Source organism: Sinocyclocheilus anshuiensis, unplaced genomic scaffold, assembly GCF_001515605.1.
Source record: "Sinocyclocheilus anshuiensis isolate Anshui unplaced genomic scaffold, SAMN03320099.WGS_v1.1 scaffold154, whole genome shotgun sequence".
NCBI lineage: Eukaryota > Metazoa > Chordata > Actinopteri > Cypriniformes > Cyprinidae > Sinocyclocheilus > Sinocyclocheilus anshuiensis.
The window spans coordinates 3,509,579-3,536,292 of NW_015546101.1; the positions used below are offsets into that span (position 1 = coordinate 3,509,579).

Sequence of the window (26,714 nt, forward strand, 5' to 3'; positions counted from 1 at the left end):
TGTGCTGCTGATATGATTAGTCAATTAATGATAGCTGGTCATTTTGTGTCAGGATCAAAAAACAGTGAAATTTGTTTTGTTTTTGTTTTTTGTGAAAAGTTCATTTTTTGGCCAATGAAGCGTTTAGCAATTATTTAAAATGTATCTGATCACTCTACACAATAATTTAGAAATGTGAATGAGAATGTGAATGAACACCACAACAGCTTAAGCAGCAAACTTTGCAAAACACAAAATTGATGTCACTGCCAAAACTTTTTGCCATGACTGTACACTCGAAATGACAGCGAAATGTGGCGATGCGTTACTCTCATCTGACCGCAGAGGGCGCCAGCGCAACGGAAATAATCCACCAGACTGTTATACATCTAACCTGAAATTTGTAAGAAAAACCTGTAAGGGAACAAATTCAGATGCCTCGAGATCCTGAAACAACCCTTGACCCAGTGCCTTACACATTCGAGAAGCCGTGAATGATTCATGCGCTTCAGTGTTGGTTTTGACCCTCAAGCCTCAACGTAAATTTTTCAGTAGGAGAGCTGGGTTGAGAGTTTAAGCAGCTAAACTCAGTCTGGGGCCGGTTGCATAAACTGTTTAGACTGGTCTTAAAAAGTTAGTCATCTAATTTTTTTTGTTCAAGACTGGTCATAACTTTTTTAATTCAGTTATGAAAAGGTTGATTGGTCTTATTTGTATTGGAAAATTAAGACTGATTACCCCTTGGCAACTGCTAGTTGGTCAAACTAGCTCTTAAGAAACAGTCTTAACATGGTGCCTAAGTTTATGCAACTGGCCCCTGGTGTCTGTCTGAGCCATCAATGAAGACTAGGTGTAGATACTTCAACATTTGCCCGAAATTATTTATGCAATAGCTTTTATAAAGCTCTGTTCCTGATTTAGTTGACATGGTTTGCATACTGAGAGGAATCAGTGTTTGGATTATGATTATTATGAGGCGAGTGTTCATGCATCCTTTACTATGTATCAGTTACTTCAATGTGAGCAAGTTGCTCCACTTTTCAACCTATGTGCGGTTGAGAAGAATTCAGGTGCCTCCCTGCCCTTAGGGTCCTCTGAACAAAGACAGCCTTCATATTTTAGCCAGTAAAAAAAGTGTGTGCTAGATCAGTGTTTCCCAACCTTTTTTTAGTCGCGGCACCCTTTGGAAATGTTAACAAACTTGTGGCACCCTACAAAATTAATTTTGTCACAATATTTGAATTTCTAACTCGACAGACGGCACCCCGGTTGGGAAACACTGTGCTAGATCACGGGTTTACCTGCTGTCATAATCAAAAAAATAAGCATAACTCGAGCAGAACACAGATATATATAAAGGTGAATGTTTGTGAAGACAAACAAATCAGTTGGAGACATTTTTCATTTACATATTTATTAAAGTATACAATAACAAACAATTAGTTTTTTCTCTTAAACTTTAGAGATGGAAAGAAATAATAAAGATGATATACTTATACAATAAAGAAATCTAACAATGTCAAGCACAACAATCACCATTAAGCCACAGCATCACTGAATGTGAAAGTTGAACATGAGCACAATTAATGCACATTACTTAAAATATATTCAACAATTTGTTGAGAAAATGAGATCTGATTTTTTTCTTCCTCTCGAAGAAAACACTTATCGTTTGCTTAGATGGACAATAAATCATTTCCTGAATAATTTCAGTACCTTCAATTTTGTCTTTGCTGGATGACATCAAGAGGTTTTTAAATACATTTCAAGGAATCCTAGTCAACACAATAACACTCTGACTTTATCAAAGAAAAGTCTTAGAGCATCTAAATCACCAGTAGTAATTATGAACATTTATGCACAAAGATGTCACACATCTTTTCTACTGACTGTGAAGTATATGATGCACCTACATGCTACTTTCCTCCACGATTCCTTTACAACACATTGGGAGATCAAGAGCTGGCTTCTCATTGCAAGCAGGTCACACTGACCTGCGGCTAACTGAAAGTACTGTACATGATCTGGCTTTAGCAAAGCCTATTTTGACATTTCCCTTCTTCAAGCCCTTCTCCATATCTTACGAGTATCTGACGTATAAAAATACAGGGCTAACCTTACAAAAACCTGCCAGCAGTACAGCCCCACCTTTCAAACAGGTACAAACACAGTCCCGTCCCACTTCTGAAAAAATATTTGGTAGCAAAATAGAGTCTACAGTACAAATGGCATGAATTTCAGAAAATAGGCATGCATAATCAATTTATTAGACATATTTACAAGTTCGGCTGAGAAAGATCACAACTCTGAGTGGTTAAACACTGGACAACCCACAAACACTGGACAACCCACTTACTCAACAATACGCATGAACACCTGTGTAGAAGTCTCCAATATACTTATTTACAAACTCTTGTTATGAAAGTTGATGCGAAGGCACACTCGCTCAGTTTCATTTCTGGAGGACGTGAAGACCCGCAAGTATGTGTACATACAGTATGCACGACCAATACTGTGAGATATGAAATGCCCAGTTTTCAAAAGAGAAACTTGTTCTCCAAAGCAGACAATTGAGAGACATTGCCAGACCTCGCAGAGCTCCTCACCCACTCAATGAAGACACTGAGCGAATAACAATGAAACCGCAACACAATACATGGAGTTATAAGAGCAACGAATCCTATAAAACTCAATCATTCACATTCATTCACACAGAACAGACGGCCGGTTCACTGCAGACAAAGCTGAAATCAACACTAGACCAGATATTACAAAACACTCACTGTGGCTGGCTGGCACAGTTATAACATCCTCACATGCATAGATTGATGAGAGATGAAGAACACTACAACTGGAAAACTACTGTAGAAAGAGTATTAGGCTCTCAGCATCTGTGCAATGACAAAATCCCCTATTATTTCAACAAACATAACAGAGATATTGTGAAGCATAGATAACACTTTCACAAGTGTTACATAAACTGTTATGTGTGCACATGAAGTTTCTTATATAGTATTCTGTGTAGTGAATTTTAAAAAGGTGCATTGCTAATGTATGTGCTGTAAAGCACATTTCACAGGCTAGGGCAAAACAGGATATGGAAATTCAATGTTCTGGGGAAACTTGAAACGAAAACTTCATATTTTCACTTTACAAAAAAAAAATGTCATGTCTCTATAAAATTATCAAGCCTCTTATATACCTGTTATAGTAAACATGTACCTAACACAGCATCATAAAAGACACGACATAGGAGAGATCTTGCATACACATGCTATATAACAACATATAAATGGCAATATTTTATATCAATAATGGCATTAAAAATGGCTAACAACAACATAAAAAAACGAATATATACATATACTGTAACACACTCCTCCAACATGAGACACGTGTGAAAGTGCTACCGAGTCTGTGGAACCCAATTGGCTGCTGGGTATGAAGGTCTTCAGCCTTTGACTGCTGAAGGAACTTTTTTTCCCCCCAGATCTTGTGGTTTGTATATGTTGTGTTTGTGTAGGGAGTGTTTTTCCTATGACACACTGGAGCAGCGGATGGAGGGGGAGCCCATCTGAGTGAGCACTTTGTCCAGCCACTGAAGAGGACCGTTCAGGTGCAGTTCTATCCAGCAGGGGGTGCTAGTCACTGTCTGCCGTCTGACAGCATTAAAAAGAGAGAAATAAAGAGAGGTAAGAAAGCAAGGAGATTAAACAAACACACAGTATTCAGACACTTAAGCAACACTTTAATATATTAATTTAACTGCATCAGATCAGTGTTTCTAATATTTTTCTCAGGAGATCCCTCATGCATATGCACTTCATATCGCATTTCTTTAGCAATGAGCAATTTTAGTGATTGGCACATGAATATCATTGCACATTTTAATTATCTGTTGCATGCCTTTGCTTTAATCACAAATATGTTGAGACAATGGAGATTTTTTTTTTGGAGCGTGTTCTTGCATTTAAAACAGCTTGATGGAGAACAATGGAATGAAGCAGAACCAGGGGTCTCAAGACATGCTCTTGAATTGTCTGTGATATAATATAAAACTTACCAAAACTATTTTAGAAATATTTTGCTTAACGTTCTTCATAATAAATGCCACTTGGTTAGATATTTTATTATTATTCTAATGCAATGAAATTGCAACATTAAGTGTGGTTTAAAGGGATAGTTCACCCAAAAATGTTAATTATGTGGTCATTTTCTTACCCTAATGTTGTTAAAAACCTGTATGATTTACTTTCTTCAGTTGAACATGAAAGAAGATATTTTGAGAGATGTCTCAAAATTTGTTTTCTCCATACAATACAAGTCAGTGGTCACCAAAACGTCTTACTTTTGTGTACCACAAAAGAAGAAGAAAAAATCTTACAGGTTTGGAACAACATAAGGGTGAGTAGAAAACAACATTTTCAATTTGGGGTGAACTCTCTCTTTAAGTTTCTGCTACGTGATCAGAAAAAATATATATATTTTAAAGGTGCAATAGGTGATTGTCTTCAGAAACATTTTTTGTTATGCTGGATGAAAGTCTCTTCACATCCCGATTGCAATCATTAAGTTAAGTGGTCTAAATGTATTTATCTGTATTTATATATTCTGTGGAAGGCGTAGGACCAAGAAATGTTCGTCCAATCAAAACGCTCGGTCCGAGTGTTTTAATTGGCTTTCCTATCTGCCTGTCAACGTATGTATTAGCATAACCTCTGCGCACCCGGTTCACGCAGACAGGATACGTCATCAGTGCGTTCACGCACGCTGTGCAGACAGAGAGAGAATGGCAGACAAACATCAACAACCCGATCTTCCTTCCTGGTATTGTAGTACTTTTAAAGTTTTCTCACCGGTGAATGACACATGATGTAGCCCAGCAAGGAAAACTTGAAATCGCATCATATGACCCCTTTAATGCCCTTTGTATGGAACATATACACTCGCTTCGAACTGGAATCATGGTGGAATATCTGGTGATGTCCACTTCCCAGGGCACTTACGGTAAAATAGAACAAATGTCGCATGTGATAAGAGATACATATGAAATGTGCAGTGGTGGGGGGTGGGGGCGACTGGAATTGGGAACCGCTGATGTAGCCTATTGTAGTAATGTTGTGTCTGGTATTCTGGTCTGTGAGCGTATTTGAGGTGGGAGGGTGGGACGTTCACTTTCAGCGCTATCAGGCTAAAGTTAGCATTTTCCAAGATCTCCTACTACACCTTTAAGAGTTGTTTCTGGAACTAATAATATATTTTTTTCATGTATATATTCTTAAATTGTCCACTAACATCCTTTACTGTGAATGACTGGCAGGAGATAGTTCACAGAGTTTGCCGTTTGTCTGGATATGAACTGTGTGTGTAAACTCTGCTCTGGTGTTCTCTGCTCTGGTCCCTCACAGGGACGGTATTCACTGCCAGACACACTTCTTTTACATTCCACAATGCTTACACAATACTTGTCTAAGCCCCCCTCACTTGTGCTCACACACACACACATGTGAACAGATACAGTCCCGGAACCGCTGTTCATAACACCTTACACTGCTCTACTCGTCAATGGGACTTCCTCTAATCCTTCCACCAACACACACACGTGCGAGTCTCTCCTGAATCTCAGTCCCTCTCCTCCTACACGAGTTACAGTCACATCAGCACTGAGAGAATAATTCAGAAAATAATTATAGACAAATAGATTTTGAATTTCACTACTAAGGCTAAAACAACTAGATCTATAACAATCAATAATGATAACAGCTAGCCAGCAATAAATGTCAATATTGATTTATCTGTGCACAAGTTAGAACCTCTGAGAGTGACGCCACTTTCAAGTAGTGAAAAACACATTTTTATGGGGAAAAAGATTTTTTACATTTCATTGTAATTAGGGCTGCACGATAAATCGCATGCGATATTTAATGCGCATCTTGTCAGAAAGCCGGTTCTGTAATCAGCGGTAAATCTCCATCACCTGCGTGCTTTCACATTGAGCAGCATTAACTACACAGAGCCGTTGTTCACTGACGAGCTGCGCAAAAAATGTAATCATCTTAAAAAAATAAGATGCGCGTTAAATATCGCATGCGATTTATCGTGCAGCCCTAATTGTAATACTCCGTTAGATATTTGTAACAGCAAACACATATCCTTAAATATCCTACACTACCTTTCAGGGTAAGATATTATGGTTTTGAAAACAGTCTCTTAGGCTCATTTTAAATATTATTACAGTTTAAAATAACTGTTCTCTATTTTAATATATTTTAAAGTATAATTTATTCCTGTGATGCAAAGCTGAAGTTTCAGCATCATCACGCCCGTCTTCAGTGTCACATGATCCTTCAGAAATCATTCTAAAATACTGATTTGGAGCCCAAGAAACGTATTATTATTATCAGTGTTAAAAACTGCTGTGCTGCTTAACATCTTTTTGGAAACCGTGAATAGAAAGTTCAAAAGAACAGCATTTATTTGAAATAGAAATCTTTTGTTACACTATAAATGTCTTTACTGGCACTTCAAAAGAAAAATCCAAACTTTTTAATGGTAGTTGTATATGCAGCGTATGTAATGTTTTTTATACATAAAATTAAAAGTAACGTCATTAAAAAGCAGCAAGTTAAGTGTGAGTTCTTGGAAAATATTCTGCCTTTTAACTTTTAGTTTTAATTACTTTATTTAAACTGTTCTGCTGCTCCCACATTGTGTTTCGAACCACTTCACAATGTAACCTTTATATTCTAGACCCTTTTCATTACAGCTCTATCCAACAATGATGCGTCTGCCCACTGTTTTTGTTCCCTTGCAGCTTCTTCTATTGATTGTTTGACTGTCTCTCATTCTTCAATGCTGAGTTTCTCAGTAAATTCTCAGTAACACTATAAATGTCTTTACTGTCACTTTTGATCAATTTATTATATATCTTTACTAAATAAAAGTACTAACTATGTAAAAAAAAAAAAAATTCTTATTGACTCCAAACTTCTGAATGGTAGTGTATATGCAGCGCAATACTGTGTTTCAAATCACCTCACAATGCAACCTTTATATATGATGTGTCTGCCCACTGTTTTTTTCCCTCGCAACTTATTGTATTGATCGTTTGACTATCTCTCGTTCTCCTTCGACACGAGTTTCTAAGTAAATCTTTCATTCGTCTATGAACAGACCACAGGCTGTTTATAAGGGCAGTGCTGAAATACAGTATAAGCACAGGCTGCACTACATAGTGTATTAAGAGAGAAAAATAGATGGAGTAGTGGAAAGAAAGCAGAAAGAGTGTACGAGTCAAAACGGGAGTGAGTAAGGCTCTTCCTCAACTCAGGTGTTACTCTTCTATGCTGATACTGTGAAATGATTAGCACATTTAATGTCAAGTTTTGGACAAGACAATGGTTTAAAGAAATAAGCACAGGTGAAATCAAGTGTATTAATCTGGGGCAGCTTAGGTGACAGACAACTGAAAGAATATAAAGTTGAATTCAGACAATGGCACTGTGCAGTTCTACGACATGATGTTCACTGACGTGATGGTAAATACAGGGTCCAAGCATAAAGTGCTCAAAAGGCTTTTTTAATCTGCAACAGGGACAGTTTGTCAGCACTTGAAGAGGTGGATCTGAAGGTGGGGAGACGTGGTGGGGCGTGAGAGAGAGAGTGGGTGTCTGCTGAAACCCGACAGCTCAGATTGTGTCTCCACACACCAAGCTGTCTGGAAACCACAGTCTCACGCTCTCTCACACCAACCTTACTCTTTCCTACTTTCTTCTCAAGCTTTCGTTACAGATGTCCCTGGTCAAAACCCACAACTGCTTCTGATTAGGGTCTTGGTTTCTTGGGCTCAAACAATGAAGTTACTCAAAAGAGCAAGAGGGGGAGAAAAACAGAAAGAGAGAGAGACCAGGAAACTCTGAGACATTCTGAAGCACACCATGTGTGGGTTTGTTTGGTGTGGAATGATTTGCCAGCACAGACCTAACAGTTTATATGACGGACACGCTAAGCTGGTGGACACCAGGTTGTCTTGCTACGTCAGAGCTCTTCACCAGAGCATGCCAGACCAGGAAAAACAGTTACCACAGCCTGTCAGACCCTGCCTTGACCCCGCAGGCCTGTCCATCCTAAAACAGTCTTACAACGACACTCCCTCCTATTGTTCTATGAAGCAGTAAAATGGTTTGGGCTTCCTTTATTATAAACTTTTATATAATTCAAACTTCTATCATTTGTATTTATATCTGCTGATATTAGAGATTTTTTACCGTTATCAGTCGATATTAAACATTAGGGAGGCAAAACATTATTAAAATACTAGCCAATACCAATAATCTGATTATTTTCAGCTAATAATTTTCAGTTAATACATTTGATATAATTAACTGTTATGGATGATATTATAATTCTATACTATTCTATACTATTTTGTCTAAAAAAAAAAAAAAAGAACATTCCATTAAATTTCCAACATCAGCTGATACCAATAAATAAATAAAAATTAAAAAAATCTCTTAATACTGGCTGATGACTGATATGGTGGTAATATATTGTCCAATACTGGATATTTAATTGTGCATGTTTACTTAACCCATTTTTTCATATATATTGTCTATGCCATCATCTAACACACACTTAAAAGTTAATCTTAAAATACAAATTTATTTGAATAACTTTAATTGGTCTTTAGCATCTTTAGTGAATCATTTATTATAAGTATTAGGTAAATGATTAATATTTAACATTTCTATTATGGTTTCTATTCATGGTCTATTTGATTAAAATCAATACATTACCATAAATCTAAATGTAAAATAAAATAAAAAGTTGTATTGTTTATGTCACTGAGTATTTATAATCCTTTTTCTACAAAAAGCTGATTACGACAATCAAACTCAAAGAATTTAACAGGAAGTGCGGGTGGCTTCTGTGGTTTTGGGTAATACCACTTCAAGTGATTCAAAAGTCTTTGAGCGAAGTCAAATCAAGGCCACATTCCCAGAGTGGCAAGCGAGCTGATAGATATGGCAGGAGTGAAGTGATTGCAGTAATCGTACCTGTACTCGGCTCCCCAGCCCTTCACGAAGCTCATGCGAATGGTGCACATGCGGGTGAGCTGGTACACGGCCTCAAAGCCCTGATTCACAGACTGGGCCAACAGAGCTGCAAACTCCTGGTTATTAAAGATCTTCAGATTACAGCCTGGAAGGACACAAAGCAGTTTGAAACAAAGTTCACACGATCAAAATCAACCAAAACAAACTAAAATGACAAAACTGATTTAGCTGAATGTCATGCAACTATCACGAAGGAAGCTCTGTTTTATCCTGTTTAGTACAGCTATTCAGTAACTCAGTTGTTGAACTCTCTGTTAATGAGGGCGATTTGTTGAGGGTCTCTCATTTTATCTTACCAGGTGGGATCTTGCAAACAGTGGCAGGGTGCCAGCCGTAACGTTGGTTACAGTTGGGACTCTGAACAAAAATGGCGCTGTCACTTAGACACTCTGCAAACACTTCACCTCCAATGTAGTACAAACGCACACCCCGGCCTGCAAAAAACAGAAGGTTGCCACACAAGTAAGTATGAAATTAAATTAAATAAAATATTTATTTTTAAATAATGTTGTCTAATGAATGAGTGATTTAGAACGATGGTGTGTATACCAATGTGTCTGCGCGTGAGCTCCACAGCAGCGTTGCGATTCACGTTGGACAGCAGGCCCAGGCAGAAGCGTTCAGAGTTGGACGGGTCTGTGAAGCCGTCTACTGTTAAAGAGGGCTGGGAGGCATGGAAAGTTTCACCGACTCTCTGATTCAGCTCATAGTAGGAGATAGAGCACCAGAACGCTGGTTCACAGTATGTCACCGGCTGTAGATCTGATAGAGAGAGAAAAAAAAAGAACAATAAAAGGAGAGAATCCGCAAGGCACAGAAATGCACAAAAATAGGCAGTGGAAAAGAAATAGAAAGAAAAAGGAAAAAAGACAGGAAAAAGAAAAACAAATGGGTGGGGATACCCGAAAAGACAGAGCACGGGGGCTGGGAACTGACGACACTGTGATGTCAAGGGCAAATGTTACTTCCCAGAAATAAAGGCTGAATCGGGAAATACCATCATCACTTGGACGCAAAACGATAGAAAATTACAGGCTTTTGGCACTGGCCTTTCTCTTCGACATACGCACTCACCACTGCTGTGGAGAAGATGTCAGCGGTGTCTGCAAAAGCACGATCTGATACAAAAGGAATTGTGGGCACTCCCTTGCTAAGATGGTAACTGGAAGAATGTTTAGTGTGGGTGGTTTTCATCCAAGTTGTTTTGGGGACATACAAATAATCCTTTCAGCAATCCATTTCCTCTGAGAGACTAAAAACACGTTTCTACAAACACTCAGTTTGTGAAACTATTAAAAATGTGTATTTTTCATTACACACGGTTATATCAGTACAGTACAATCAGTCAGTCTGTGCACTGATTTAGGTCCAACAAGCTCTTAAATACACAACGCAGTAAAAGTTCTTGGCTCATTTGAAGTTGGACTTAAGGAAAAATATGACTACAATAAGCGAATAAGAACTACTTTTTTAACACAGTCAGAGAGTGAGTCATTACACTGATTCAAACCATTAACTCAGTTCAAGACCAATTGTTTTGACCAATTCATTAAAAAGAACTAACTCATACGAGTCATTAATTCACGAGTCATTCTACACCATCTGAGCTGTATGTTTGTGTGTTTTCACAAGATATGTAGTTTATTATTTATCTTTGCATTAGTTTGCGGTGGCCAGTGTTTTACTCTCATCACATTCAATTCAGATTGCAAGCACAATTCGGTTAGCATCTTTTTTTTTGTCGTGGCTCCGTAGATTCAGCAGCAGTGCAGCTCTGTTGTATAGTAGTTTATGAAACATTAGGTATTTTAGTACAGTGTTCTGTCGCATCAGCATCTGAATCATGGAGAAGAACCATTAACATAACCGAATGTCAGGAAGACTCTGAAAAAGTCCCACAAATGGTGGCTCGCAGGAGCATTTGGACATTAAACGCAAAAATCTGTGTGTGCGTTCACACCAGTGTTGCCAGATTGGAAATGTCCAAGTATCGTACCAGAAGCTCAAAATTATCGTATTTGGAAGAAAATTATCATACATGAGTGAAACGTACAGAATACAGCTATTTATCTAGACCAACAACTTTTTGACAAAACTTGCAAATTACCACAATAGATAAAAAACTAGATAAATAACTCCGCCTGTGAGTCTCTGTCATCGGAAGCTTGCGTGTTGCCAGATGTTGAGGGGGTTCTTGCCATAATGGACCGCAAGATAGTAGTGTTGTCAAAAATATCGATATTTCGATAAATATCAATACTGAAATATCTGAACGGTACCAATACTAATTTCCCGAAGTATCGATACACCGATACTAGCCGAGCGGTCACTTTCACTTCTCTCCAAAGGCGCATTGACAAACACCACACGTGACCGCAGTGCCTGTCTCGTCTCATTCGCTCTGGTTAAATAGCAAAAGTGAAGTGAATAGAAAGATGGCGAGTGTGGCGCCCCCGCGACCGGCTTTGGTTGATAAAGAACACAGCAGGAGTGCTATCTGGAAATATTTTGGATATGAAACAAATGAACATGGAAAGCCGAAGGACACAAGCAAGCCAATATGCAAGAGTTGCTACAGAGCAGTGCTAACAAAAGGCGCTAACACCTCTAATTTAGCAAAGCACCTGAAAGACAGACACCCGGATCTATATAAAGAATTTCGAGAGGTTGGTAACTGTTCTCATTTTAACATTACTGAAACATTAACCAAGATGGCCTAGTATTGTTGCTGATATGAGTGTTGTCTCGTTTTTTCACCGTAATTCTTAAAGTTAATATAATCTGACTGAGGAATCTTAGACAAGTAAATACTTTAACTGTGGTCAAATGTAAATTAACTTGCGCTTATTTAACTTTATTAAAAAAAATATTACTTAAATTCTGCAATTTGTCTTCATGTCGATGCAGTGAGCATTGTTTTCGCGTGTGATGCACGCACGTTTGCGTGATTATGTGAATCCGGCATTAAAATCTGTTCATCAAATAATGTTAATGTATTAACCAGCATTTATGTAGGGTTCATCATCCAGAGAAGAAGGTGAGGGTGCAGAAACGGAACTCAAAAATGAGTTCTCAGTATATGAAAAGATGCCTGAAATCAGTGCAGAAGAGGACCCACTCACATGGTGGAGGACACATGAGACAACTTTACCTCACCTTGCCCAGTTTGCTAAGAAGTATCTGTGCATCTCTGCTTCAAGTTCAGCTTCAGAGCGTGTATTTAGTACATCAGGGCTCATTTGCAGTGCAAGAAGGGCACGACTTACAGAGGAGCACATTGACATGCTGGTGTTCCTAGCTCAAAATCTGAAAGTTGCAAAACAACTTTAGGATACAGTAATGGGTGTCAATCTCACTCACCTCTGTAGAGAAAATCTGCATATAATTGCAGTAACGGATTCCATTTAATTATTTTGTTTACTAATTTGTTACTTGATGCATAAGATTGCACTGATTTTGTTTTTGCTTGAAGTTTAAGTATCTTTTGTTGATATTGTGATTGGATTTTATTTTATTTGGAAATACAAAAGATTGCACTTTTTTTTTTACTTGCACTTTATTGGTTTTTGAATGTATGGCAATTTGAGAGGCTTTTGAACAAGTACACTACCTCAAGACATTTTTGTTCATGTAAAATATACCTCATTGTCATGTTCTAGACTTGTTATATTTATCTTTAAATAAAAAATAAAAAAAATGTACCCCCTTAATACTGTGGCAGTTTTTTACTCCGTGGTATCGAAAATGGTATCGAATATCGATATTTTTCAAGGTATCGTATCGAAGTTAGAAATTCCAGTATCGTGACAACACTACAGTAGACTATTAAGTATAACACCAGTAGACTATTATTAACTAGGCTCTAAATGTACTGTAAAAACAATGAACAGCAGCTTTCAGCCTGTCACCATGATGCAAACATGAAATTTCAGACATACAGTAGTAGTTCTTTACAGGTTTTCATTCGATTTTCCATTGTTTTTTCTGTATAAACATGGATGTTTGACTGTTGCTCTCATGTCTCCTGCAGCGTCTCATGCATGAAACGGCATTCTAAAAACGCGGTGCTCAAGTTAAAAGAAGTTCAAATCCCATCTTTCTGCATTTTTTCCTATTCCACTGCCCGCGTTGCATCTTTGTCAACACAAGCGCATTCAGTGTGAATGGCACCTACCTAGTGATATATTCTACTTGTGGTCCTTCACAGAGGGCGTCATTGTCATGTTCTAGACTTGTTATATTTATCTTTAAATAAAAAATAAAAAAAATGTACCCCCTTAATACTGTGGCAGTTTTTTACTCCGTGGTATCGAAAATGGTATCGAATATCGATATTTTTCAAGGTATCGTATCGAAGTTAGAAATTCCAGTATCGTGACAACACTACAAGATAGTGCTCGTTGGCTTAAAAGCAGGGCACCCTCCTGAATTCTTAACACACTCTGAGGTGTGCACGAGCGCATTTATAGTGTCTGTAATACATCGTACAGAGGTCAAAATTATCATAAAAATACGATAATTATCATACGTATGGCAACACTGGTTCACACACATCCCGTAAAGATCCCGTATAGACACGTGACATTACGATGTGACGTGTAATGTGACACGTTCTGTTTCACAAGCTGGCAAACGATCTCAGCTTCAGCGCGGATAGTGAGGACCTACCTGATCTCTGCTTCATTACAGTTTGCACATATTTTTTCGTCGCGAATGTTGATAACGTGCCTCATCACTATGACACACCCTTTACGGCATTGGTTCTGGCTTTTGTTCACACAGAGCTTGTTCCGGGACTGAACCTGGCAATGTTACTAGGTCCCCAACCCGGGATCAATCCCGGGACGTGTTTGCGTTCACACAGAAGGCACTCCGGCAATTTTCCAGGACCAACGTGCAGTGTGAAAGGGGCTTAACTGACAGTCACCACTGATAAGCTACCACTAAATATTGTAGAAACTTAATTTGCTGTAAAGTTGCTTTGCAACGATTTGTATCGTGAAATGTGCTATACAAATAAACTTGAATTGAATTGAATTAAAGCCACATTTAAAAAAATGCATGAATGTCTTTTCATTAATTTTCATCAACAAAATGTCAAACCAACTGTCATTTATTTTAAAGAAAGATAGCACAAGCACATTCTTCAGGCACAATGTGTGACAAAAAGACAGTTCTTAGATTTTAAATGATAAACAAAATGATAAACAACACACCATTACTTAAAAGTGAGACACTCTACCCACATCCGAAAAAAGTTAGCTTGCTAGTGTGGGAGTTTTTTTAGATTCTGTAAAAAATATGGTGAATTAAACACCCCAATCTGCAGGAAGTGCAGATCAACAGGAAGCTCTTTTTGTTTGCTTTTGGCCAGTTATGCTTACAAACTCACTCCCTGTCTCCCTACACTTGTATTTTGAGTTTTTCAAAAAAGAGAAAACGCAACAGTTAAAGATGAATTTAACTTGAATTTAATTTGTTGTTTTTTATTTCTATATATATTGTGATAATAGTGTGTATATATTTTTACCTCGTAAATTGTTATATCACGAAAATCTGATATCATGATCTGATCAAGACAAAAATAATGTAGACTCAACATGATGGTCAAATGTTAGTAAATCATGTTCACAGGTCACAGGTAATTGGCCTAAATAACATCTGGCAAAGGGAATACCAATGAAAACTAGCCGTTGAGCTAATTTGGGTACATTTACATTTATGAATGTTGATTAATGTACACTGTCCCTTTTTTTTGGAACTAAATAAATAAACTGCACTTGTCACTGCCACTCTGCTAGGACACCAGCGTGAATTTACGATACACACACAAGCAAAAAGAGTTACCTAAATTGTTGTGGGCCGGAGAAACAGGGTTCGGTGACAGATTTGGAGACCCTGAAATGAAAAGGACAGATCAATGTTTTAATGGTGTATGAATGTACACAGCACATTTTGATTAAATTACTTTTGATTAGATTACCAATAATTCAAGTGTGCAGAGTCAATTATTCCACTTCCATTCCATTAAAGTTACCACATGTGTTTGTCTCATTTGTCAAATTTTTCAGGTTTTCGTTCCTAAATGTTCTTCTGCATAGATCTACTTCCTTACACCACTGATTAAGTATCAGAAAGAAACTCAAAAATAAAGTGGAAAAGTGATATGGAACTGAAATGCCACCAACAAACATAGAACTACTTCATAGCTGTGCAGTTATAGAAAATTCAGTGCATCAATGTGTCATCTTTAAAGAATGCAACATCACAGTGGTATAACTGGCATCACCTGTGTCCATACTGCGGTTCATCTGATGATCGCTTGTCTCTCCATCCTCACTGATGTAGCCTGGAGGGGGTGTTTCTGCAATACACACAAACACGCAGGTTAGCCTGCATGCACACAATTCGTACACACTCTGTAACACATAACACATCCAGCAAAATCTAGCAGGTGCATCAGAGACAATGACTCACAAGGGTTTTATTTCCCCCCTCAGATTAAGACACATGATTTAGAAAGCTGGGGTCAGCTCAGATTCAGCAGCAGGATATGAAACAACACACACTGCCCTATTACAGTAACAGCCTGCCTCTCTACAGCAAATGCCTTTCTGATGGAACTAATCCCAGCCAAAGCCACTCCATACATACTCCATGGGATAATCTTCCTCTTATGTAGCCAAAACCAATCTTTAAACCACTTCAGCATAAATTGTGTTGTGTCCGTCTGATGCAACAACGGGTAAACATCTCTTGAGTAGTCCTACAAATATAATAAACGACAGAACCGTAGCAGTCATTTGTTTACTGGGTGGGATTAACGTGTAAATAGTTAAATGGCTGTGATTCTTTATGCCCTTTTTCTCTTTTGAGTTCCCTGTGTGTACAATTGAGGCTTCACATGTACTCTCTATGTGTCTAAGGACATGGGTGTGTGCCTTTCAGTGTCACATGATCCTTCTGAAATCATTCTAATATGCTAACAATGTTGAAAACAATTGTGCTGCTTAATATTTCAGTGGAAACAGGGATATATTTTTTCAGGATTCTTTGATTCATGTAAAGTTAGAAAGAGCAGCATTTATTTGAAATACTCATCCTTTGTTACATTATAAACATTAAGTCTTTCCTGCTCTAATGCATCCTTGCTGAAAAATGTATGAATTTCTTTAAAAAAAAAACAACAACAAAAAAACATACTGATCCCAAACTTTTGAATGTTGGTGTATATACAATAGGTCAGAAATGCATATGACCACTTTATTTATAATGTAGACACTGGACCAGGGCTGCACGATAATGACAAAAATCATAATTGTCGATTATTCCCTTGAAATTCTAATGAAACAATGGAAAAACCCTTAAGATAACATGTAGCAAGAAAAAAAAAACACATCTAAGTGGACTTAACGATTAATTGCACCTTTTAACGATTATGTAATTGTGGCGTCCATAACTGTAATCGCGATTAGAAATTCGATTAATTGTGCAGCCCTACACTGGATAAAAGTCAATGACTGCCTTCTTACCTGTCAATCAACCACTGAACCAAAACAAGGGTTTTAAACTTTGCAGTTTCAGTGAAGCTTTAAAAGAAAATAACCATACAATAATAACCTTTGTAAACGCACACATAAATATGCAAAACTATGACTGAAGCACATCTAAAGTTAAGTTACAGTTATAAATAAATCAGGTATAAATAACTACAATGATTCTGCTTGATAAACATGATTTTTTTCATGCGTTTACTTTTCTTTATTGGTGCTTCATCAACACTGTAACACAATGATGTAGTGATTGTCTTCTGCCTGAATGGAGGCCAGTGGACAGGGCTATTGCTCTATCTGGTGTTTTGTCTCTTTCCTCCTCCTACATCCTTCCAGTAAAGTGATCCACCCACTGCCAACTAGACCACTGGAGCTACAGCTACAGGCTAAGCTTACTCGAATAAATCCGGAGAACACTTCAGATTGTGCTGCTTTATGGCAGATGATGACGATATATTATTTTAGAGGCCACTTGATGTTATTTGGTTTGGCTTTTCTGTTGTACCTCACGGCTAATCTGTTTTTATAACACTATGAACCTCAACTCCAAGAGTCTTCTCCAGTTCTTCCTTACTACTGTGTATTTGTCTCTTACCTGGTATGTAGTTGCTCTGGGGTTCGATGCCAGCGGGGAAAATTGTGTTTTCTGGGATGGAGTGACTGTAGTCATCCAGAGGAGGAAACTCACTAGGGATTTCAGTGTGACGAGGCACCAGCACTGGAGGAAGAACTTTAGTGAAGGAGAGAAAGTGAAAAAGAATGAGAAAGAAGAAGAGAAAAAAGATACCTAAATTACAACACAAACAAAACATATATATTGATCCACAACTGTCACAACATACTGCAGATACTTCTAAAATACTATTAATGCTAAACAGGGCTGTGCGATATGGATAAAAAAAATACTATCACAATGCGATTTCGACTATCACAATAGAATTTTGACACAATATTGCCTTACACTTTACATTCATAAATGCAACATTCATAAATTTGTTCTGCTTGACTTTATCTGAAGTAGTTACATAGTATTTCACTTGTTTTGTGACGCAAAACATTTTAAATAGCAGTGAAATTTCACAATTCTCAATTCCAATTTCGATACCACAGCAAAAACTACTAGCCTAACTAATATAAAGTTCAAACATTATTAAAGAGAAAACACCTAGTTAAATAAGATAAGAAGATAAAATTAGAAGAACTAAACAAATTACAAGTAACAACAGAAATAAATACAACTGAACAAAGATACAAATTAATAAAACAGTGCTTTAAAGTCCCCATGAAATCAAAATTCAGTTAGTATCAATATGTTAGTCTTAATGTTATCTATAAGCCAGTGTGCTCCAAAACAGTGACAAAATTCTGATTTAGAAGATTCAAAGCTTGCAGTTCGTCACTTCCGCCAAAACGGATCAACGATTTTTTTTGACGTCACCTTGTACTTCAGCTTCTCATCAAATCTTCTGACCAATCAAATGCTCTCTAGAATCCGAAGCGCTACACTATAAATAGACGCTGAAGCTGCGGCTGAGATCGGTCACTTGTTCACAGTGTAGTATTTCCTGTACAGTGAATGGCTCGTAAGTGCACAATGTAGGCGATAGGGAACGATTCAGATAGGGTAAATATGCTTTCGATTGGGGCAAATGAGGTCTGGTTTCACATTGTGTCACGGGAACCGCGGCAGCATGCACAGTCTGATCCGGATTTTGGCTCCGGTCCAGAGACGCGATAGCACGGAGCGGATCATATGCGCGAGTCGGCATATATTAAAAACGTTTAAAACTACACAGCCTCAGCGTGATTATGATCACTATTTTGTTTTACTAAGAGTTTCATATTGAATCGAGGGGGTAATCGTGCAGATATAAACAAAACGCTATTGGCTAATTTAAAAGGGGGGTGGGGCTTCTCGATATGTCCCGCCCTGACTTTCTGTTTCAGTTGAAATTACGTCACCACATAGAATAACGCTGCGTGTTTCAAGGCACTTCAGGGGAACTTTAAGTTTTTCAGGTATGTCTGACAGTAGTATTACAGTACAGAAATTGAATAACCAAATGTAAAACAACATTGCATAGTCTTCATTGTATAAATTAATTATTGATTCATCTTTAAAAGTTACAAAAGTTATTCAGTCAAGAGCAGTGGGTGTTTTTCTCTTTGTCTTTTGTTGTTTGATTAACATTGAAACAGACATCAGAAGGTAGGCTGCTGTCCCTTTAAGACCTCATGTATGGATCTGTTATACTGATACACTTGTATTTTCTTTCTCAACTCTTTACTTTAATTTAAGATCTGAACATAAAAAGCGCAAAAAGACATTAAAGAGAACTATATTCGGAATTTGCTAGTGGTGGCTTTCTGTGTGCGCTTTGGGTGTGTGTGCACAGAAAACTTTCTCAGACAGTGTGCGAGTACCCTGTTTCTGTGCTTTCTTTCATGCCAGTACAGTAAGCCCGCTCTGTTCTTTTCTGTTCTCACACTAGAATTAGGCGTGTTGCATTCTGATAGCATACTGAGGGGGTGGCGAAGAAATTGTGCTTTTTGCGGTTTAGAAATCGCAGTCTCGCATCACAATTTTATTACGATTTTGATTAATCACACAGTAGGGCTGCACGATATTGGAAAAACTCACATTGCGATATTTTATTTTTCTGCGATATATATTGCAATATGAAAAGAAAAATCACCACATGACTTGAATAGTTTATTTGGGGGAAAAAAATAATCAATGATTGAGGTGATTTTGTAGGCGAGTAAATCAGCATAGAAAATAAACAAATTACAAGCATAGATAAATATAACAGAACAAAGATACAAATTAAATAAGCAGTGCTTTATATTTTTCAGGCAAGTCTAACAGTATTCAGGTACAGAAATTGAATAATCAAAAATAATGTAAAATCATGAATAATGTAAAATTACACTGCATAGTCTTCACTATAAACTAAATCTAATAAATCTGTGTTAAAGCTACAAAAGTGATTTTTCTTTGTGTTTTGTTGAGTAGCCTAACATTCATAACACAGAAAGCCTCAGGAACATTAAACTGCTGTAAACCAATATAGGCTACTGTTACACACATCCATTTTCTTTCTCAATTGTTTCCCCTTCACCTAAGTCATAAGCAACTGCGTTTACAAGGATACTTGCAGAGCACAGTATTTCAGGCACAAATAGTGAACAGTGAACAGAATTCAGTGTTCACGTGCATCTGCGTGGCTCTCACCGTGTCTACAACGGACACGAGCGGCGCGGAGCGACGCGACAAAATACAATGAACCCATTAGCCTATAATCAGTGATGCTGTCAGTCTACACTGGATGCGATGCGGCACGACAAATCCCCGACAGTAAACTGATGCCGCGTTCTCTTTATGACGTACTGACACAAAGTTCAAATGATTGGCAAGGGTCGCTTTGTCGCGTTCAGTGTAGACCATAGACTGTGTATGTAGACAGACTTTAGGGCCGTTCACATGTCGCGCCTAAAATGCGTGGGAAAACGCCAGTCGTGCCGCTTTCTCCTTCTTTCCAAAGCGCTGGGGAGCTTGTGCTTTCGTGGCATCTGCTGTTGCTAAGCGACCGTGACCTGCGCTCTCCACGATGACGCGGAAGTTTCAACAAAAGATAAATGGATTTCCAGCACTGAAAATCGCGTGCAGTAGCTCTGCTACTAAATGTATTTAAAATGGGTATCTCTGTACAGCTGTCGCATCCGGTGTCTGTGTGTGAGCAAAGAAAACAATCAGTATAAATATAACAATCAGTAGCCTATACTAAACATCGCACATCCTGCGATGTGACTATCGCGGATGTGCACATCGCGATATCGATGATGAAACGATATATCGTACAGCCCTATCGCACAGCCCCAGTGCTAAATATGTTGAGTATTATAAGGTTCAGAAGATCATAACATCATGTAACAGAATTTTTTTTTATAGATTGTTTTTAGGCGTTTTGCCTTTATTTAGATAAAAAAGTGTAGAGTGTGGACAGGAATTGAAGATATGGAGATGGGAGTATTGTCTATAAAACTGTGTTGAATTTATAACCTACCTATAGAACAATATTAATGTAATTACACACTTTGTGATCATGCATACATTCATAATGATTATATTATAATATCTTTGCAGATTCAATTACATTTTAAAGTTATTATTTATTTAAGATATAAAATCTTTAGCTTTGGTTGAAGTTAATTATCATATTTTTGTTTAAATGGGTGGTCACACTACACTTTACACTACAGTTTTCATTCCTTTGACTTCCATTCAAAAGTGACAAAGTGAAAGTGACGTGACATGTGGCCAAGTATGGTGACCCATACTCGGAATTTGTGCTCTGCATTTAACCCATCCAAGTGCACACACACAGTGAGCAGTGAAAACACACCCGGAGCAGTACGCATACAAATACGGAAAATATCAGAAACAAAAGCATTTCAAAGCTCAGTTTATTAAAGTTAAATTTAAGATGTCATATCCCATCTGTTGCATTGTCCAAAGAAATTTTGCATGCTCAAAATCAAACAATAATTGGCAGATCCCCTGCAGTGCTGTGATCAACCCCTTGTAGAAGACTTCATGCCTAAACGAATGATACTGTCTGATAGTGTGCTTGATGCTTTCATAAATATCAGGTTGTATTACCTGGTGTCTCGACCCGCTGGTAGTGGTAGGGATTGACGCAGACCTCGTCCTTTTTCATGTGAAAGGCAAACTCACAGAGTTCAATGGCTCTGAGCTCATGATGAGACTGCAGGTCAGGCCAGCGCCAAAGACGACAGTAGATCACATGAGGGAGTCCTTTTCTGTGAGATACTTGCAACCGACCATCTAGTGATCTGAGAGAAAGAGAGAAAAATAATAGGCGATAATAATGATGACTGTAGCAGAAACAGTCCCAGCAGCTCATTCTCAAAAATCCAAAACAGAAGTACAGAGGAAATGTTATAATGGCTTAAATAAGAAACATTGTGTAAAACCTTAAATTACCACAATACAAACACTGCTCAAAGACTTGCAGGGACAATGCCAAGGTATTATGTGAGACCGCACATGAAGTAAAAGTGGCCCAATTTCCTGTTAATGTGGTGCTTTCAGTTGCACATCACACGTGATGTGAATGAGGTGAAGAAAGAGGAAGTCCAAAAACAAAATGCATTTCAAAACTGTGTGTGTTGTGTTAGGCTATTTTGATTACCCCATTACAGCCACTATACAGTCAGTGCTATCATAAAAATAGACTTACTTGTAGGTTTACAATTCTACATGTCACATTTATTGTCCGACTACAAATATTTCAGCGAAATGTATATTTTAGTCAGAATTATTGCTCTCCTATTTAATTGAGTTCTGTCTGTTTGGCACGCATGCGTGCGGCGGCGCTCGCTGTGAAGTTTAGCGGAGAATCCCAAAGCAGAAAAATGGAAGGAAATATTTCCATGGCTTTCTAACATTTACAGATGGAGAATATACCTGTGAAATGTAAGTTATGCATTCAGGAAGACAGCACATCTCAAACACATTAAACAGCGCGAGCAGCCTAGTGTCTCTTTCAGCGGCACATGCAGCCTTTCTGTCAGAGCATATGACGGGCCGAGCCACTTAAACTAATGTGCGAAACAAAAACTATAAATTATGTCTTACCAGTTTTTAAAGGCCTTAATATGAAGCTTGTCACATGTTTAGAACCAATTGGATTATGCACTTTCTCCGCAACAGCTCAGTCGGTGTCCTCTGCTATATTTTCAGATGTGCTCCTATCAAACTACTGTATATCGATATAAACGGTATTGCCTCATATTGAATCGCTTATAAAGAAAATATCGATCTATCGTACAAACTCGATATACCGCCCAGTCCTAGGTTTGTATATGTTTTATATCATCTATAAAGTCTTTGTACACAAAGACTACACAACACAACATACGGGGACGAGATGTCAGTCAGCTAAATCCGCCAGCAACGGCTGTTTAGCATGATGGAAACGCCTTGCCTTGCATAACTGATTTTATTTGTTACAATACTGATTCTAATTAATGCAGATGTTAAAATATGTTCTCAATTTCTGTACTGTTTGTTTAGGGGCAGGTTATGAAGTCAGTCACGGCATCTTTCAACTGTAAGTGAAGCACGAGGCAACGGTCTGAAGTTCGCAGTTCCCCCACCGACCAGCAGCCCATCTCCGGCTCAGATTTCAGCGACACACCAACACAAGAACCGGCACTATTTCGGTTAAAAAGATAACAGAGAATGGTTGAATACACTTGAATTAAAATGTTACTTTTAAATGTTATATTTGTATAATTAAACGAGTTTAATTAATTAAACGAGTTTAAACGTATGTAATATTGTAAACTATGCTGTATAATTCAATTTGTTTTATAATTTTGTCCATGGGTGCTCTTGCTTATTAACAAATGTTCACCTTTTGATTATTACTCTTGCCTCTAATAATTCTGTGTGACTTTTAATTTCCAACCTATTTTTGATACATTTTAAGCCAGCAATAGTAATTTTTAAATAATAGTTGAGTTAAATAAAACAGGCGCTGGGTTGGTCCATATTTGACCCAGCGCTGGGTTGCCAAAATAACCTAAATTGGGTTGTTTTAATCCAGCATTTTTTAAGAGTGTAATTTACATTTTTGGGTAACCCTTTCAGTTCACACATGCATGCCCCAGTCAAAAACACATAAAGGCTAATGGAGACAAGAGAGAGTGGAGGAAGAGGGGAGAACTCAAACAGAACAACGAAAAGCATTTCAGTACACATCTTATTTTTACCTGCTTCGCTTTTTAACTGCGGGCAAATAAACTCAGACTTTTCTTTGGATGGCCCCATGTGGAAAAGGAAAAAGGCATAATCATCTCAGAATAATGCAGTGAAGGCCTCAAGCAACGGAGAACAACCACACAGTGAACTTTTTCTGTCTGAGGTGAGTTATTCATGGGTCGAGACAAAGAGGACTTTCGCAGGCATAATCTAGCACACCATCATATCAAAACACATTTTCACACTAACCTCATTCTGTACGCCTACGGTGCTTATCTTTACATTCAAGGGCTTTCGAGCGACTCACACATTTTCATGATGCCTATCGGTGTAGCAGCCTCCTATAACGGTACATTCGTGATTGAGATCAGATCAAATACGCCGACGCAATGCACGCACTGCTCCGGTGTTCTGAAAAATGGGGCCATACAATATGGTCCAAACCTCTCAGAGCACTCTATTATACATGACTGCTACATTGTGTGTTTGAAATATGCAACAGCAGCCAAAGTGCTGAGAGAGAGAGGAGGGCTGTGCACTAGGTCAGCAAAGCTCTCCAACCTTTTGAGGAATCCAGGCCACAGATACCATTCATAACACACTATTCATCCTTATACACAGTCCATAAAGCACAGATATGAAAAGAAAGGTGTGAACTTTCCTTACCAGACCCGTCTAAATGGGGTCATATAATACATTTCACATCATTTTGTTTTCATTCGCTGTACTGCACTTAAAAACAGTTCATGATGTGGTTTCCATGACCATCCTCTCTCTGATCCATAGAATCAAATGAGTCTTTTTTGTGTGTGTCTTGAAGACTTCTACGGCTGCATTCACTCAGTGTTAATGTTTTGCCACGATTTTATTTTTTATAAATTGAGGAATCACGATTTTGAAAAGAAATATTACCAAACGTTAGAATTAGACACAATATGCCAATGTTAACAGTAAAGAGAAAATAATGATCCATCCACGTGTTGGCGCACGTGATTAACCACTCACGTGTGACGCGCTCTGTGATAGACCAGAAGTAGAATATATCACTAGGTGCCATTCACACAGAATGCGCTTTTGTGTTGACAAAGATGCGATGCAGGCAGTGGAATAGGAAAAAATGCAGGAAGATGGGAGTTGAACTTTTTTTAACTTGAGCGCCGTGTTTTTAGAATGCCGTTTCATGCATGAGACGCTGCAATAGAGGCGAGCGCAACAGTCAAACACGCCATGTTCACATAGAAAAAACAATGGAAAAGCAGCACAATCGAATAAAAACCTGTAAAGAACTACTACTGTATGTCTGATATTTCATGTTTGCATCATGGTGACAGGCTGAGAGCTGCTGCTCATTGTTTTTACAGAACATTTATAGTTAATAATAGTCTACTGGAGTTATACCTTCAGTCGTTTTGAATTTGAATTACCTTGACTTTTGAGATTTTTTTTTAAGCACTCCAACAAGTGTTTGATAAGACCACAATGTGGACCACACACGATCGAAGGTCAAAAGAGCTGGACAAGTTGATCATGGAAATGATCGCCACAGATATCCTGCCTTATGCAGTTGTGGAGGGTGCTGGTTTTAAAAGATTACTGGCCAAGACAGAGCCCAAGTACCCTTTGAAAAGTGAGAAGTATTTCCGCACTCAGCTGATGGACCAAATTCACTCAAAAGTTGTAACACGAATAAAGCAACTTCTCTCTGTGGAAAATGCAGGAAACAGCATTGCTTTTACCACTGACTGTTGGTCTGGTTCTACTGAAGCCCTCATGAGCTTGACTACTCATTTCATCGACAAGAACTGGAATAGAGTGTAAACTGTGTTGAATGTTAAGGCCATGTCTGGGTCCCACACAGGAATACATTGGGCAGATCTTCCTGACCATGCTTGAGGAATGGAACATCAACACACAGCGTGTCCTCCTAGTGCTAAGGGACAATGGCGCGAATATGGTAAAAGGCATGAGACTTTCAGAGATGCCTGACCTGAGCTGCAGTGCTCATACACTTCAACTGATCATTAATGATGGCCTCAGCTCCCAGAGGGTGGTGGGGGACATATTGGCCAAACTAAAAAGAATAGCCACACACTTTAACCACTCAGTTATTGCACAGCAACGGCTGTCTGTAATTCAGAAGGAGGTTGGTGTTCCCCAGCATTCCATACTCCAGGCTGTGCCAACCAGGTGGAACTCCACACTACACATGCTCCTGAGGATGCTGGAGCAAAAGAGAGCAATCACAGCCTATTCAAGTGACCATGGGCATTTCACCTGTCCAACGGCGGACGAGTGGGATGTGGCAGCCAACCTGGTGGAGACCCTGACACCACTAGAATAGATAACACAGGAAATGAGCAAAGCAGACTCCTCTGCCTCCTGCATTATACCATGTGTAGCAGTGCTGAGGTGTCTCCTGCAGTCACAGGGACCCACCAGTAAAGGAATTCAGACTCTGAGAAAGACTATGCTGGAGAGCCTGGATAAGAGGTTTTCCAAACTAGTGAAAGATTCGAAAGAGGTGGTGTTCGCATGCCTGCTCGACCCACACTACAAGGAGTGGCCCTTGTCGCCAGAGACACTAACCCAAGCCAAAGCCTGGCTGAGGGAAGAGGCAGAGAAGACTCCACCAGACCCAACACCAGCAGAAAGCACCAGTGATGAGGGAGACCCCAAAAGACAGAGTGGAGGACCAGGCCCACAGTCTTCTAGACAATCTGTATGACACCATGCTCACTTCAACCAGTCATGCACAGGCACCTGAGGGGATCCTTGAAGAGCTCAAGAGGTACATGAATGAGCCAGTTATAGACAGAAAAAGAGGCAACACACTGGAGTGGTGGAAGCACAATATTAGCTGGTTCAAGGGACTATCAGGCCAGGCCAGGAGATACCTCTCCTGTCCACCCTCCTCTGTGCCAAGTGAGAGGGTGTTCAGCACTATTGGCAACATTTATGAAGAGAAGCGAAGCTCCCTCAAAGGAGAGAATGCAGAAAAGTTGTGCTTTCTGCATTATAACCTGCCCCTGTTGGATTGGCAGTATTAAGGACTGTAGGACTGAAGGGGACTTCTGAAAAAAAAGAAAAAGTGTGTTATTATGTTCATTCAATTGTTCATTTACATAGGCTTGCCCCACACCAAGGTTATTTTCGTAAACGAAAACTAAAACTAAGACTAAAACGATTGATGAAAAAACAATTAAAAGTGTAATTTCTGAAAAATAAATAAATAAAAATCATACTGAACCAGAACTTTTAAAAGGTAGTGTAACCTCT

General features: G+C 38.6%; 1 protein-coding gene and 1 pseudogene across 1 annotated transcript; one reads left to right on the top strand and one right to left on the bottom strand.

Moving 5' to 3' along the window:
• Positions 1-1,382: 1,382 nt before the first annotated feature.
• LOC107700375 (mothers against decapentaplegic homolog 3-like) lies at positions 1,383-23,692 on the bottom strand. Its single transcript, XM_016502001.1, has 9 exons — positions 23,688-23,692; positions 21,312-21,505; positions 17,244-17,378; positions 15,385-15,459; positions 14,943-14,993; positions 9,645-9,857; positions 9,392-9,529; positions 9,036-9,180; positions 1,383-3,638 (listed from the first exon to the last, which is right to left on the bottom strand). Exons 1-9 carry the CDS (start codon positions 23,690-23,692, stop codon positions 3,515-3,517), a joined length of 1,080 nt encoding a protein of 359 aa, XP_016357487.1. The 3' UTR covers positions 1,383-3,514.
• A 1,225-nt stretch (positions 23,693-24,917) lies between these two features.
• LOC107700376 (zinc finger BED domain-containing protein 4-like) lies at positions 24,918-26,485 on the top strand (annotated as a pseudogene).
• Positions 26,486-26,714: the final 229 nt, after the last annotated feature.

Bases quoted from the DNA above. Each gene is read 5' to 3' on its own strand.
- LOC107700375 (XM_016502001.1), bottom strand. The intron at 9,858-14,942 runs GTAACTCTTTTT...TCTCTCTATCAG, and splicing joins TCCGGCCCACAACAATTTAG to ATCTACAGCCGGTGACATAC. The intron at 3,639-9,035 runs GTACGATTACTG...TAATGCTGTCAG, and splicing joins GGCTGGGGAGCCGAGTACAG to ACGGCAGACAGTGACTAGCA.